This window comes from Schistocerca serialis, chromosome 4 (genome assembly GCF_023864345.2).
Source record: "Schistocerca serialis cubense isolate TAMUIC-IGC-003099 chromosome 4, iqSchSeri2.2, whole genome shotgun sequence".
In the NCBI taxonomy this organism is placed as follows: domain Eukaryota; kingdom Metazoa; phylum Arthropoda; class Insecta; order Orthoptera; family Acrididae; genus Schistocerca; species Schistocerca serialis.
In genome coordinates, this window is record NC_064641.1 from 695,037,872 (window position 1) to 695,051,067 (window position 13,196).

Genomic DNA, 13,196 nt, shown 5'->3' on the forward strand with positions numbered 1-13,196 from the left:
CTTCTTGGTGTAGCAATGTTAATAGCCAGTAGTGTATATTCTATTAAGAACCATGTTCCGCCTTTTGTAATGCGCAGCGGACCGTCACGAATCACGGTGACTTTAGTGTAATTACACTCCTGGAAATAGAAAAAAGAACACATTGACACCGGTGTGTCAGACCCACCATACTTGCTCCGGACACTGCGAGAGGGCTGTACAAGCAATGATCACACGCACGGCACAGCGGACACACCAGGAACCGCGGTGTTGGCCGTCGAATGGCGCTAGCTGCGCAGCATTTGTGCACCGCCGCCGTCAGTGTCAGCCAGTTTGCCGTGGCATACGGAGCTCCATCGCAGTCTTTAACACTGGTAGCATGCCGCGACAGCGTGGACGTGAACCGTATGTGCAGTTGACGGACTTTGAGCGAGGGCGTATAGTGGGCATGCGGGAGGCCGGGTGGACGTACCGCCGAATTGCTCAACACGAGGGGCGTGAGGTCTCCACAGTACATCGATGTTGTCGCCAGTGGTCGGCGGAAGGTGCACGTGCCCGTCGACCTGGGACCGGACCGCAGCGACGCACGGATGCACGCCAAGACCGTAGGATCCTACGCAGTGCCGTAGCGGACCGCACCGCCACTTCCCAGCAAATTAGGGACACTGTTGCTCCTGGGGTATCGGCGAGGACCATTCGCAACCGTCTCCATGAAGCTGGGCTTCTGTCCCGCACACCGTTAGGCTGTCTTCCGCTCACGCCCCAACATCGTGCAGCCCGCCTCCAGTGGTGTCGCGACAGGCGTGAATGGAGGGACGAATGGAGACGTGTCGTCTTCATCGATGAGAGTCGCTTCTGCCTTGGTGCCAATGATGGTCGTATGCGTGTTTGGCGCCGTGCAGGTGAGCGCCACAATCAGGACTGCATACGACCGAGGCACACAGGGCCAACACCCGGCATCATGGTGTGGGGAGCGATCTCCTACACTGGCCGTACACCACTGGTGATCGTCGAGGGGACATTGAATAGTGCCGGTACATCCAAATCGTCATCGAACCCATCGTTCTACCATTCCTAGACCGGCAAGGGAACTTGCTGATCCAACAGGACAATGCACGTCCGCATGTATCCCGTGCCACCCAACGTGCTCTAGAAGGTGTAAGTCAACTACCCTGGCCAGCAAGATCTCCGAATCTGTCCCCCATTGAGCATGTTTGGGACTGGATGAAGCGTCGTCTCACGCGGTCTGCACGTCCAGCACGAACGCTGGTCCAACTGAGGCGCCAGGTGGAAATGGCATGGCAAGCCGTTCCACAGGACTACATCCAGCATCTCTACGATCGTCTCCATGGGAGAATAGCAGCCTGCATTGCTGCGAAAGGTGGATATACACTGTACTAGTGCTGACATTGTGCATGCTCTGTTGCCTGTGTCTATGTGCCTGTGGTTCTGTCAGTGTGATCATGTGATGTATCTGACCCCAGGAATGTGTCAATAAAGTTTCCCCTTCCTGGGACAATGAGTTCACGGTGTTCTTATTTCAATTTCCAGGAGTGTATTATGTTTGAAACGAAGTTTCATTTCTGTTCGTCTCATTGCGTGTTTACTTCAGTCAGCTCTTGCACTGTAGCAGATCTTTCTATGTATCGTCGAAGTTTCATCGAGATATGTCACTTGAGAGTAGCACATCCTGTGAAAGTTGCTATCGTTCTTACGTTTTGCACACCACTGTAGTTAGGTAACTACATGGCTTTTATTTATTATTTACTTTAGAATGATGGTCCTTAGCTCGTGGTCTCGCAGCAGCGTTCTCGCTTTCCGAACAGGGGGTCCCGGGTTCGATTCCCGGCGGGCTCAGGGATTTTCACCTGCCTCGAGATGACTGGGTGTTGTTGTGTCGTCTTCATCATCATCAATTCATCCCCATTACGGTCAGAGGAAGGCAATGGCAAACAAACCCCACTAGGACCTTGCTTAGTACGGCGGTGCGGGTCTGCCGCATCGTTCCCCTACGCTCTCTCAAGGAGTATGGGACATCATCATCATCATTAGAATGGTGAATCGTGTCTCGTGGATCAAACAGAGGCTGGCGACCATTATTTCGACTAATTTTACACGTATATCAGTGAAGGTAATTAATCTGGATCAACCATTAAACGTTAACAAACAAGCCCGCGGACCTGGATGTCGCGTAATTTTTCTCGCGCGCCGCGAATCGTCAAGAGTGTGTGGACCCTGGCAGCGAGTGTGATTTCGGTCGAGGCGACGGAAGCTACGCAGAACGGACTGCTCGAGAACGATCTGTTTCCTCCCAAAACAACCAAAACCCGGCAAATCCTGCTCTGTCATCCTGCTGTAACAGGCGTGGACGTTATCTGTCAGCTCCAGTTGAGCAGAGCTCTCTCTCTGCATATCCCTGCGCAGGGACGGTAAGCCGAGGCAAATTCCGAAGCCGCGGGTGATCCCTCACCACACAGCTTGGGGCTAACCGGAGGTGCGCCCGCAGGGCTAAGCCCACGTGTGCGCGGGTCGGGCGACCTAATCTAGACGCTGACGGCCCCACGCAAGCTTCACGTGAGCCGGCGGTGTGGCCGTCCGTGGGGGGGGAGGCGCGCTCTCCCATTGGTCGGCGCCGAGGGTACATCAGCGGCGCGCGCCGCGAGTTCGTCCGGCAGTAGTCGCACGGAACACACGGAGCGAAGCAGGGCACCGCGCTCGGAAGACCAGACGAGACGGCATGGGCACCAGCCAGGAGGAACGACAAATCCGCGACAGCACTTTCCGCATCATCGCCCCGGACCCGCCGAGAGGTAAACATGGCCGCCCCGCGCAGCACTCGCAGTAAACTTTAAGCGGCGATTGTTTTCGCAGCTTGTGCGCCACCAGCTGCGCATCTGCTACGAACAGGTGTTTTTGGAAATGTGTGGGAGGTATTGTTGTCTCCTGGTGACAGCGTAGCAATATTACAGTGGATTTATCGCCTTTTTGGCAGGCTGCCATTATTGTTTTCTCGTCGTGATACAGGCACTACGTAGCACTATTTATTTTCTTGTTTCCCGTACATTCGACGTGGCTTTCACAGTAAGCAAGCTGTGCCTCGTTCCTCACTAGTATAACGTCTGTTTTTCGGATATTCCCTCCGTAACCTAAAACTACCTTAATATATTTTCCAGCTTGTTCAATGTTCATCCTTTTTCTTTTCGTTGATACTGTATACTTTCTTATAAGAATGTCATCTATGCGACCAAACGAAGACGGAGTAACATATTGTTCTTATAGATGTTGGTAATAAAACAGTCGACGCACACGTAGCCTATGAAAGCATTCTGTGCATTTTCAGGATAAATATTTCCCTCAGCAGCAGAGTTTGCAAAGAGGCGTAATGAAATTACCGGATAGATGGAAACTTTACGTTGCAGTGGTAATCCAACCCAGCCTCATGCTTCCGCTGCCAATATTCTTACAACAGTACATGAGTTCGAGTGCTGGTTCGAGATTTCTAGTCAGTGAGGAAGTGTCATTACAGCACGAAATCCGCTGCAAAGTGAAACATTCAACCCTGAACCAATCTTCAGGCGGTTGATAAGACGTTCTCAGTCATAAGCTGTAGATCGTTCCGTATCTGGTGGTTACCGTTAGCATGTTCCTCCTTACCAGTTCCACTTGTGAATGGGTTTGTAGTAAGAAAAGACGACTGTACGCCTCCGTGCGCATACAGCTTTCTCTGATTTTCTCGTCGCGTTTCACGAGATGTGAAAGGAACGCCATTCTCGGAATGTCAAAAGTAAACTCATCTCTGATGCACAACGACGCTTTTATAGTCTCTGGCGCTGGAGTTTGTTGAGCATCTACGGAACGCTATCGCGCTTACTGAACAATCCCTCGGCGTTACATGCCCCGCCTTGTTTAATCTTTTCTGTTACTCCAATATAGGACACTTTAAAAAAACACCAGATACTATATATGTAGGGTGTTTAAAAAAGTATCACATATTTTGAGAGGTGACAGCGTGGATCAAAACAAGCAAAAAAGGCCAGTAAACATGGGCTGTAAAACGCATACTTGAAGAGCTAAGAGCCACTTGTTTGGTAACAGAGACGCGTTTCACGGTTGCGAAGATAAAACAATTTCTCATAGCTCTTAAGGTATGCATTTTAGAGCTGAAGTTTGCTGATATCTTCTTCCTTGTTTTTGTCCATACTGCCATCTCTCAAAATATGGAATACATTGTTAACAGGGTGTATATCCTTGGCTCTTCCGGTTGGTTTTTGAAAAATTAATTTGGTAGCATATCAAAATTTTATTTTGTCCTATGTAATTGTGGTTTTAAAACCTTCCTTAGGGGGCTTCCAGTCTAACAATGTATGCTAGAGTACCAGTGTTGTGTAGAAAAGATACGCAGGCTGAATCTTGTGGAGCGTGCCTCGATAGGTGAATTAGAAGAGCATGGGCGCAGAAGCTAAGGGTTCAGTTGTGAGTCTTGATCCAGCACACTGTATTCATAGCATGAAGTATCATTCTTTGATCCTGTGAAAGAATAAAAATGGGGGGTGGGCAGTTCAAGCAAGAATAGATGGACTACAAAGGCTGTCAGTCAATGTTCACATATCTTTTGTTAACGAGCAAACAGTATATGTAAGCATTGGCTGTTAAAGTTACGTTGATATTGTCTGTCTGGGGTCTCCAACCTGCGGCACACTGGCCGAATGCAGCCTAAAGCAAGCATCAAAGAGCCCCAAAAAGTGAGCACTATCACACGGTTGGAAAAAACATAAAAATCAATTCATGAAAAAGTTAAGATAAACTGAATATTTTCAATATGGAGCTCTCGCCACAAGATGCTATCTCCTCATTGGACCCTACGCATTTTTTTTTCCTCAGCGTTTATTGTTAATGCTAAATGTATTACGTGCGGCTTAATAATTCCCATCTTTCAGTGTGCCCCAGTCAAGCTAAGAGGTTGGACACACCTGGTCTCAATTAATGTGCTCACTGCTGCACTGTGCCAATAATACGGCAGAAGTGAACAAAGACAGAGAGCAGAATAACTCATGGATTAATGGACTTCCTAACACAGAGCTCGGAACTGTACTAGTAGTGTTATACAAGTAACTGGAGAATTTCGAACATTGTTGAGCGTGTGACTAAACATAATATAGTTGAAAGCTGAAATTGAAAGTCTAACTGCCTGTCACCTACCTGTGTGAATCTGAACACCATCAATCATAAGTCAGTATTAAAATGTAGGCTCAGTCACCTTCAACAGTGCATAAGAACCAAAATTGCTGAGGAGCAAGCCTTGATCAGAATTATTGTACAACAATCTATAAAAGCGATAAAGATACAAATATAAATCGCTTTTATAGATTACATATAATAATTCTGATGATGAAGTCTTGCTCCTTCGAAACGCGCAAATTAGTGCTTTTGCAGTGTGAAAGACTACAGTTTGACACTGGTTTTTAACAACCACGACCTCGTGTCCATTGTGGAAAGAAAATCAAAAACCGTAACGAATTCTGCGTAAAGAGCATAACGCAAAGCTCCACTGGATTTCAACCGAAATTTTATGTTGACTCATTCGGCCGACAAGCGGTATTATCGATTACAGAAGATGCACCTCAATTCGCTATAAAGATTAAAGTGCCGTTTATCTGATGGTCAGTGTTAAAAATCACAGACGCTCGGGAATTGTGTGATAAAAGACGTTTGTAGCCGCAGACTTGGTTATGTCTTATCAGGGAAGGATCTAATTAGGTGAGCCGGTCGGCCTCTAACAGCGCCAATTGATTCAGTTAACGCCCGTTTGCTTGGTTTTGCGGAATGAGAAGACGGATGGTCGCCAGATTAAGAGTTATGCGAGGCGCAGAGACGGCGCAGACTTTGGCTGGGGCAGGCGCTCTGTAAATCGAGTAGCTCTGCTGACGCCGCAACAGGTGGACGCATACCTCAGCGGCGGGTATCTGCAGCTCCCTGCGCTGTCGTCTGTAGCGGCGTCCCTATCGAAGAGGTGCCACGCCTGGCCCTAGACAGACCGCAAGCATAGAGTGCGACATGAATATCTACCGGCAGATTCTGTTAGGAGTTCACTGACTGTTCAACACTCAGTGTAGGGAGGTAGCTAACATCACACTTCATGCTATTAGTGCATCTGATAGACGAAACAAGACTGATGTTCTGAGTAGCACTATACAGTTCTTCTGGGCACAGTCACACAGACATTTACTGACTTTCTTTCTAGATCGACTTTGTCGCAACACTGGATAGCAATGGCTCCCTCAGCCGATATATTTTTCTTTTCATCTCGTACGTAATTCCCCATCTTTTGCTGTCTACTACTAATCGTTTGCTCGCCACACAACCACTACACCCAAAGTCCGCAGAAACTGTTTTACGTATCCATTATTTCTTTGCCCCAACCGTTTTTCACCCTCTACTGCTTCTTCGAGCATCAAGTAAATTGTTCCCAGCTATCGTAATAATGTCACACTAGTTCCATCTTCTAATAAAGATTTATCATATACTTCTTTCCTCACTTCTTCTTTCCACTGCATGCTCGTTTCGTAATTTATCTTACCACTTAATTTTTAGCAATCTTCCCTCAGTTTTTTCTTCTTAGGACTTCCGATGGTCCTCGCTTAACCCATATCCAATACTGCGCTCCACACGCACACTTTAAAGGACTTCTTCCTCTGTTTTCGATATCTGATTCCAGGAGAGGCTCTTTTTATTGAGTAATATTGTACGACCGTTTCACATGAAGTCTGTTGCGCATTGTATCGCTCGGAACTAGTTACTTCTGAAGTACATTTTACTCTCGTGATGCACTTATCACTGAAAGTTTTTATCATTGTCACGGAATCACCCTGTAAATTTAAGGCTTGCTCAGAGGGCCAAAAAATAGCGTGGAAATACTTAATTATGTTTAAACGGTTTATAAGAAACACATTTTTTTGAAAGAGCGAACGATGAGGATGCTGCGTATTCCATGTTAGGGAACATGGAACACTAATACGAATGAAATAATTAGTCTTTATGCTCGTAGTGCTGAGACCTTTACGTCTTATTAATTACTTACAAATAATAACTAATTTTTTTTTCATTCCTACTGTTCTGTGCCAACATAGCTATAAGATCAGAGGCCAAAGAAGAATAGAATGCAGTGAATGTGAGTCCAGTCACTGTCACAAAACGCCGCTGCTGAAACGAAGCCAAATGCAGTACTAAACATCATAGTTAATTTTCATCCGTATAGTCACAAGGAAGATCTTACTCACTGTAAGAAAACACGAGTTAGGGTTTCGTAATGGACACGTCGCATCTCTGTGATGGGACTAACGTAGGAACTACACTATCTTAACTCAATATAATGAAGACAGGAAGGAGATACGAAGTGATACTCATGTTATCAGTGGTTGTGCACACATATCGACTGACTGAGACAATTTTTTTTTCATGTATACTACCAATCGAATCCAAATTCCTTCCTTAGAATATTCGCCGAAGTTCACTCGAAATACACAAAAAGCACACGAGGTACTTTCAGGGTGGCAGCACAGAATATATTTGCTAACAGTTTGCTAGTTTACTGACAAACCAATTGCATTTACTAGATGTTTCATCTTCTCTTCCTTACACAGAAATTCGACACTTTTACTTTTATCAGATACCCATAAATCCAAAATATTGCAGTTGCTTCCAAAAGGACAATAAAATCTTTGGTTGTCCTCTAAGAGTCACTTTCTATTACATCTTCTTTGCTAAAAATCATAACTTAGAGATCACGAGTCATCACGCGTTAGTTCGCGTATAAGGAGAGGGAAGCTGGTAGAGGATGTTGCGGTCGTAACACAAGGACACGAACGTTTGCGGTTGTCGGCGGTGCTGAAGAGTATTGGGTCACCACTGCAGACCTCAGAGCTGCCGCTACGGGACAGTTTTACTCAAGAAGTTTTCCACAGGTTACCAATACAGTGATAATCCTCTGCAGTGTTACAAGAAAGGATATCTCGAAAGGGGTGAAACCTTGCTGCCTTTGGGCATGACCCTAAACTCGATGTGAGGTGTGACCAATGCCTTAAATTCGAAATATTGTCTCTTATAAATGGGCGCTCCCGAACGTGTCGCCTTATACGGTTTTTCTAATTACGATATAAGACGTGCTATCTAACCGTTTTACACGACACTAGAACAAATCACCTGGATTGCCGTACTTAGGCGTAAAATACTTCCGTGTTGTAACCCGGCTAATAAGCGCTCAGTTAAGAGAGACTTTGTACGTAGTCTAAAACAATCTAAGAGACTGTGTTTACTTTCAAAGAACATTGGCCTTAACGAAATATTAAATCTCAGCAAGCAGTGTTTTCATTTGCGCGCGTCAGCTGACGAGTACTTCATTAAAATGTAACTTAGTTGTCGGCAGCTGTGCGCGACTGCAAATGACCTGGCAGGCGGTGAATGGGCACGTTGCCGCACGCGTGCCAAATGAACGGGCTGTACCTCGACGTCTCGCCACTTTCTACCACATCGCCTGCACCTGCGCTGTTCCGCATATTATGTTCGCAGAGAGTCCACATGCGCCGCCCTTGGGCCTCCGAGCACGCGAGAGGAATTAACTTTTTTCTCAGCGTGTCTTCCTGAAATTGCCTCTTCTTATATGCCAGGCATCTAATTTGGCAAGCGTGTTGCAATTGAATGTGTCGAGTAACAATTTTTACGCCCTGACACTGCAAGTCACAACAATATGCGAGGTGGCTCCTTGCAAACTATGCAGTCTCCAGCGATACAAGTGCGCGAGAACATCGTAGTTTATGCGTACCGAATGGTGTTTTCGAAAGACTTCAACGCTGCGAATTTTACTGAGAATTCTTCAGTAATTAAATCGTTCGTGGGTGCTGTATAAGAGCATATCCGCATACAGTGACGCCTATTAACTGAGGATGACACGGCAGTCGGTCAGTACCGTTGAGCCTTCAGAGACCTATTCGGCTGGAGGGAGAGATAACAATACTTACAAGTGGCATTATGTTCAGGCGGCATACTGTAGTATAGATGTGCGGACTTAAATATTTGCCGAGCTAGCCTGGCACAATTTCTACTGCGTGTTTTCAATTGCTAGACAAACACCGAAAAGGGTCTCTTCACAGGACATTGCCATTTCTCTCGCGTATTCTCCTCGATTTGAGCTAGTGAACAGGATCCTCATGCTTCTAACAGCGGCAGCTTCGAATTATTCTCTGCTAATCTTGAGGGCATCATATTCCCACCGCTGCTGTCTAGATTCGTATACGCTGAGGGGCTCAAGAAACCGAAGGTTTGTCTGACTGCGTCTCCCACGAGGCACTTTCTGTCTGTGAAACGCACTGCTACGAGGGCAGTTCAATAAGTAATGCAACACATTTTTTTTCTGAAACAGGGGTTGTTTTATTCAGCATTGAAATACACCAGGTTATTCCCCAATCTTTTAGCTACACAACACTATTTTTCAACGTAATCTCCATTCAATGCGACGGCCTTACGCCACCTTGAAATGAGGACCTGTATGCCTGCACGGTACCATTCCACTCGTCGATGTCGGAGCCAACGTCGTACTGCATCAATAACTTCATCATCCGCGTAGTGCCTCCCACGGATTGCGTCCTTCATTGGGCCAAACATATGGAAATCCGACGGTGCGAGATCGGGGCAGTAGAGTGCATGAGGAAGAACAGTCCACTGAAGTTTTGTGAGCTCCTCTCAGGTGCGAAGACTTGTGTGAGGTCTTGCGTTGTCATGAAGAATGCAACACATTTTTTTTCTGAAACAGGGGTTGTTTTATTCAGCATTGAAATACACCAGGTTATTCCCCAATCTTTTAGCTACACAACACTATTTTTCAACGTAAAAACGTTCGTTCAGATTTTTGTGCCTACGAACACGCTGAAGTCGTTTCTTAAATTTCTGAAGAGTAGCACAATACACTTTAGAGTTGATCGTTTGACCATGGGGAAGGACATCGAACAGAATAACCCCTTCAGCGTCCCACAAGACTGTAACCATGACTTTACCGGCTGAGGATATGGCTTTAAACTTTTTCTTGGTAGGGGAGTGGGTGTGGCGCCACTCCATTGATTGCCGTTTTCTTTCAGGTTCGAAGTGATGAACCCATGTTTCATCGCCTGTAACAATCTTTGACAAGAAATTGTCACCCTCAGCCACATGACGAGCAAGCAATTCCGCACAGATGGTTCTCCTTTGCTCTTTATGGTGTTCGGTTAGACAACGAGGGACCCAACGGGAACAAACCTTTGAATATCCCAACTGGTGAACAATTGTGACAGCACTACCAACAGAGATGTCAAGTTGAGCACTGAGCTGTTTGATGGTGATCCGTCGATCATCTCGAACGAGTGTGTTCGCACGCTCCGCCATTGCAGGAGTCACAGCTGTGCACGGCCGGCCCGCACGCGGGAGATCAGACAGTCTTGCTTGACCCTGCGGCGATGATGACACACGCTTTGCCCAACGACTCACCGTGCTTTTGTCCACTGCCAGATCACCGTAGACATTCTGCAAGCGCCTATGAATATCTGAGATGCCCTGGTTTTCCGCCAAAAGAAACTCGATCACTGCCCGTTGTTTGCAACGCACATCCGTTACAGACGCCATTTTAACAGCTCCGTACATCGCTGCCACCTGTCGGAAGTCAATGAAACTATACGAGACGAAGCGGGAATGTTTGAAAATATTCCACAAGAAATTTCCGGTTTTTTCAACCAAAATTGGCCGAGAAAAAAGTGTTGCATTACTTATTGAACTGCCCTCGTACATTCCCATAAGATATGATGAGTTGTCAAGGGTCAAATATCTCTGCGCATGCGTCAGATCGTACTCTGTTCAAAGCAGTCCGTCTGACAATTACTGTCCGATGTTCGGAACTTGGGTAAGAATGAAAACTGGAAGCTGACCATGCAGTCTGACTTGTGACAATAGGTGTATAGGAATGTCTATACTGTACAGCCGTCTTTGATACAAAGCTATCAGTATGGTACCTGCGGAGGGACACGTGGTTACACATTACCTGTACGTCTTTATTAATTGATTGTGTGTTATATGTTAAGAACATTTCGTCTTTTTTTTATCGTACGCATCAGCCGCCAACGTTTGTTGCAAAATATATAAATGACACATTATAAGCAAATGTTTCTTCCAGTGAAAATGTACATGAAATTCACTCTCACTGTTGCATGTGCAAACATGTTTCTCCACGCTATAATGACCCACTAATGACAGAAAAACAGAGATCAAATGTGTTTGAGCTATATTCAGGAAAGAAATAATACTTAGCAAACACGATCGCCATCAGAAATTATATAGACTACATTTCCAGTAAGACCTTGAGTTCCGTAAGCGATAGGAAGGCAACATACCCGGAAAGCGGTACACACCACACATGTACGATAGAGGACTAACTCATAAATTGTACTCAGATAGCGCAGCAACAGACGTTTGAGCAACGCGCAAGGACTTCTAGCTCCGAGCGGAAGCAATTGCTCAGTGAGCATCTGTGGGAAAGACCTTGTATTTACACTCCAAACGTGTGAGCTCTAAGTTCTCACACATTAGAGCGCGCGGGGCGGTGGTGGTTTGGGGGAGGGGGCAGGGAGGGAGAAGGAAATGACACCACGAACTGTTCTCGAGAGATCAGCTGAGTAGTATCTTCATTGCAAAACATAATACTCAACCGGTTTTGTCAGAAAACTTAATCAGTGTGTTCGTCGAAAATGTCTGCATTCGCACTGATCAAAAGTATCTCACGGAAATACTGTAATGCTTCTGAATCTCTTGCCGACTACGAAAACATGTGCAGTATACAGAGATTCCGCTTCTAAACGCTATGCTGCGGGCAAAATCTGCATCTCAAGACAATTTTTCATACGCCATGCTACTTCATGAAGAAAGTTGAGCCATGCATGTTCTTACTGTTGAACTTGTTGCAAGTAACGTTGGCACAGATGAGTCTACAAGACAACGTTTCTCTGCTGCGATAAAGACGTAGGGAGTAGGGTAAAGGGCTCTATGTGATCTCATTGCAAAGTAAGTCTGATACAAATAGTCGCACCTGTATCATGTCGCCGGCCGAAGTGGCCGTGCGGTTGAAGGCGCTGCAGTCTGGAACCGCAAGACCGCTACGGTCGCAGGTTCGAATCCTGCCTCGGGCATGGATGTTTGTGATGTCCTTATGTTAGTTAGGTTTAACTAGTTCTAAGTTCTAGGGGACTACTGACCTCAGCAGTTGAGTCCCATAGTGCTCAGAGCCATTTTTTGTATCATGTCGGTAGGTATGGCTTCACAGAATCAGCTAAAGCAACGGTCGTGGCATAATTGCAAGAAATATCCATGTATTTCAAATGTAAATCCGTATGTCGAACAAATATTCGGATGTAACGTACTGTCGACGAGGTCGGAAGAGACGGAGCATCGCTAGGTGGAAATGTCTCATTATAAAAGAAACCATTAGGCGTTTGAATTCAGGATATCTATAAAAGCGCTCTGTCTGGATGGCCAACAGGGATATGAATTACTGCTCTCCCGAAACCGAATACAGTGTGCTAACCACCGCACCACCTCTTCTCTGTTACAACGTCTCTTCCTGATGCATCGACGTAGCAGTTGGTATGTGGCTTTAAGTTGTGAACAAAATTACCAATTTAAGCTCCAATAGATGAGATGCACTACGCAGTAGCCTACATATAGATCGACCGAATATGCCATGTAAAGGGTATCCCGCGAGGAATAGTCAGTTTTCACGGATATGACAGGAACAAACATTCGAAGATAAGTAGTCAAGTAAACATGTAGTCTAAAAGGCACACCTTAAGAGCTGTGAGCACTTCATCTTCCATACAGCGAAGCAAATCTACTCTACTGCAAGCTCTTTGCTTTCCACATTTTGGGACGAGGCAGTGTGGACCAAAATAAGAAAAAAATTGTCTAGTAAACATGGGTTCTAAAACGTATACCTTAAAAGTTAAGAGTTTTGGTGTCTAGAAGAGAGGTATTTCGCAATATCGAAGATAAAGACTTGCTTATAGCTCTTAAGATAAGATTTTAGGGCCAATATTTACTTGAATTTTTTGCTTCGAATGATCGATCTTGTCATATACCTAAATATTGACCAGTTTCCATTGCGCATTCTGAATGTTTAAGGGGATCTAAAATTCCTGAATTAAAAATAT

General features: G+C 45.6%; 1 protein-coding gene across 1 annotated transcript in view; it reads left to right on the plus strand.

Annotated features, from left to right (window-relative positions):
* Window positions 1–2,658: 2,658 nt before the first annotated feature.
* Window positions 2,659–13,196, plus strand: part of LOC126473198 (putative inorganic phosphate cotransporter) — a 168,200-nt gene continuing 157,662 nt past the window's right edge. The window contains exon 1 of the mRNA XM_050100096.1: window positions 2,659–2,789. Within this exon, the coding sequence (XP_049956053.1) occupies window positions 2,717–2,789 (73 nt within the window). The 5' untranslated portion in view covers window positions 2,659–2,716. The remainder of the gene's footprint in view (window positions 2,790–13,196) is intronic.